Genomic DNA, 2,013 nt, shown 5'->3' with positions numbered 1-2,013 from the left:
GGCCTAATGATAATAAACGCCCTGGTTGTGTGTTGAGAAACAGATTTTTGCTGTGTTCCTGAACGCTGGGCACGATTTATTATCTCGTGACCAAGTGAAATTATTTTTTATTCCATGTCACCGGACAGGCTCTGTAGAATCCACAGAAATATGACTCTGTTCTATTTTCTGGAGCGTCTGAACATGTTGTTTTTAGTTTGAGCTTTAATGTTTTAAACCACATCTAACCTCAGACAACAGAACATAAAACACACCTGAAAATGATCCAAACAACCTCAGTCTACTGGAAACTGTACAGTTTTTATACTTGTAGATATAAAGACATGCACACACACAGCTGAGGAGAATAAAATGTGTGGGATTTGTCTAAGAGACACTTTCTTTGAGGTTGAGCAGAAAAGTGTCAGCTCAGCTGTTTCATTCAGAACAGCTCACCTGTGATTCCTCAGGTTGATAAGGTGCACACAACGACATACTGTAAACCTGTGAACACAACTGTAACTCTGTTAATGACTGAAAAACACACAGTGGTCACTGAAATAACTTAAACCTGACAAAAGTAAGAATAAATAATAAAAAAAACACTAAAAGTTAACCTGTTAAAATCACACACTTTTGAATAGTGGTTCATCAGAATTGTTTAAAAAAATCAAACTAGTGAAACATGTCAGGATAAAAATGATGGCAGCTCTAGAAAAGATTGAAACAAACTTGATCATAGAGMCACTTTAAACTAAAGTGAGTCCTGTAATCAGCATCACAGGTGTCATCAAGCTTGTAATCAGTCAGTCTGCCTGTTTAAAGGCTGACAGGTAGTCACAGTACTGTTTGGTGACATGGTGTGTACCACAGTGAACATGGASCACAGGAAGTGAAGGAGACAGTTGTCCCAGGTGATCAGAAAGAAAGCATGTTAAAGGTAAATGCTAGAAGACAGATTATGAACAGATTATTCATAGTCTAAGGTCCACAGGAGAAGAACTGATGACAAAGTTCCTACTTCTACTGAATGACATCGTTCACCTAAACAAAAGCAGGAAGTCCAACAATGAGTCATCAAACGATCTGTCCAGTAAAGTCTGTCCCTCAGTGGATGAGTGACAGAGTTTGACTCGTGAAAGTCTTATTAAAGTTTTACAACAGCTCACATGTTTCTGACACAGCAACCTATTTTCAGTCCTTCCACCGACGCACCTGACGTGTCAGAAAGAGGAACTGAAGCGAGAAACTGAAAGAAATCAGAAAAAAAGTTAACCCACCGTAGCCATACAGCACCACCAGCCCCGTCACCATCAGGACCGGATGCCAGTTGAACTCCAGGGCCGAGCCGTCCCAGTCGAAGCCGCCACGCCACCGGCTGTTCCACACGCACACACACCCCACACAGGCCAGGCCCAGGATCAGGCTCAGCAGGTAGAACAGGTAGAAGGTCAGCATGGAACTCATCCTGGACAGTTCTGTGAGCTTAASCCAAAAACAACCCAGTCAACAACGGTCTGAAAGGAAAAGAGAAATATTTCMAGCCCAGCATCTTTTGAAGGAACGCCTMTCACCCCCAGCTGGATTACAGCCAGTCTGTGTCAGCTCATGCAGATTATCTGTAGCAGAAACCTTCTTCTGCCAATAATTACTGAGTTTCTACACAATCCATCCTCTGCTTCCTGAGAGGCTGTGATAGTGCTGCACACGATCAGAGCCAAAACTACAATTATGTAATGAAATATTCTCCATGTCAGTGAGGAACACCTTCTTCCTCACACTCTACAGGTTGTCATGATTACAAGGAGCAAAGCATGAGTGTTAGTCAGAATAAATACTAACTGACCTAAAATCCACCAGACGTCTCCCAGAACCCCCAGAGAGCACACAGGAAGAACTAATCCTACCTGGTCCACAGCTCCAGTCACTGATGGCACCACACAACTACACAAACCTGAAGTCCCCACATGTAGGAGGAACTGCACTGCATCATGTGACCACACACACACACACACACACACACACACACACACA

The 2,013-nt window shown here is 42.9% G+C and overlaps 1 protein-coding gene across 1 annotated transcript in view; it reads right to left on the bottom strand.

The window, feature by feature from the left end:
- cyb561a3a (cytochrome b561 family, member A3a) overlaps positions 1–1,464 on the bottom strand; it is a gene marked incomplete at its 5' end in the record, with an annotated part of 6,313 nt that extends 4,849 nt beyond the window's left edge. Inside the window, 1 exon segment of the mRNA XM_014027481.1 lies at positions 1,260–1,464. Coding sequence (XP_013882935.1) covers positions 1,260–1,464 — 205 coding nt within the window.
- Positions 1,465–2,013: the final 549 nt, after the last annotated feature.

Source organism: Austrofundulus limnaeus, unplaced genomic scaffold (genome assembly GCF_001266775.1).
Source record: "Austrofundulus limnaeus strain Quisiro unplaced genomic scaffold, Austrofundulus_limnaeus-1.0 Scaffold652, whole genome shotgun sequence".
Lineage (NCBI taxonomy): Eukaryota > Metazoa > Chordata > Actinopteri > Cyprinodontiformes > Rivulidae > Austrofundulus > Austrofundulus limnaeus.
This window is presented reverse-complemented; position numbering and strand designations above follow the sequence as displayed.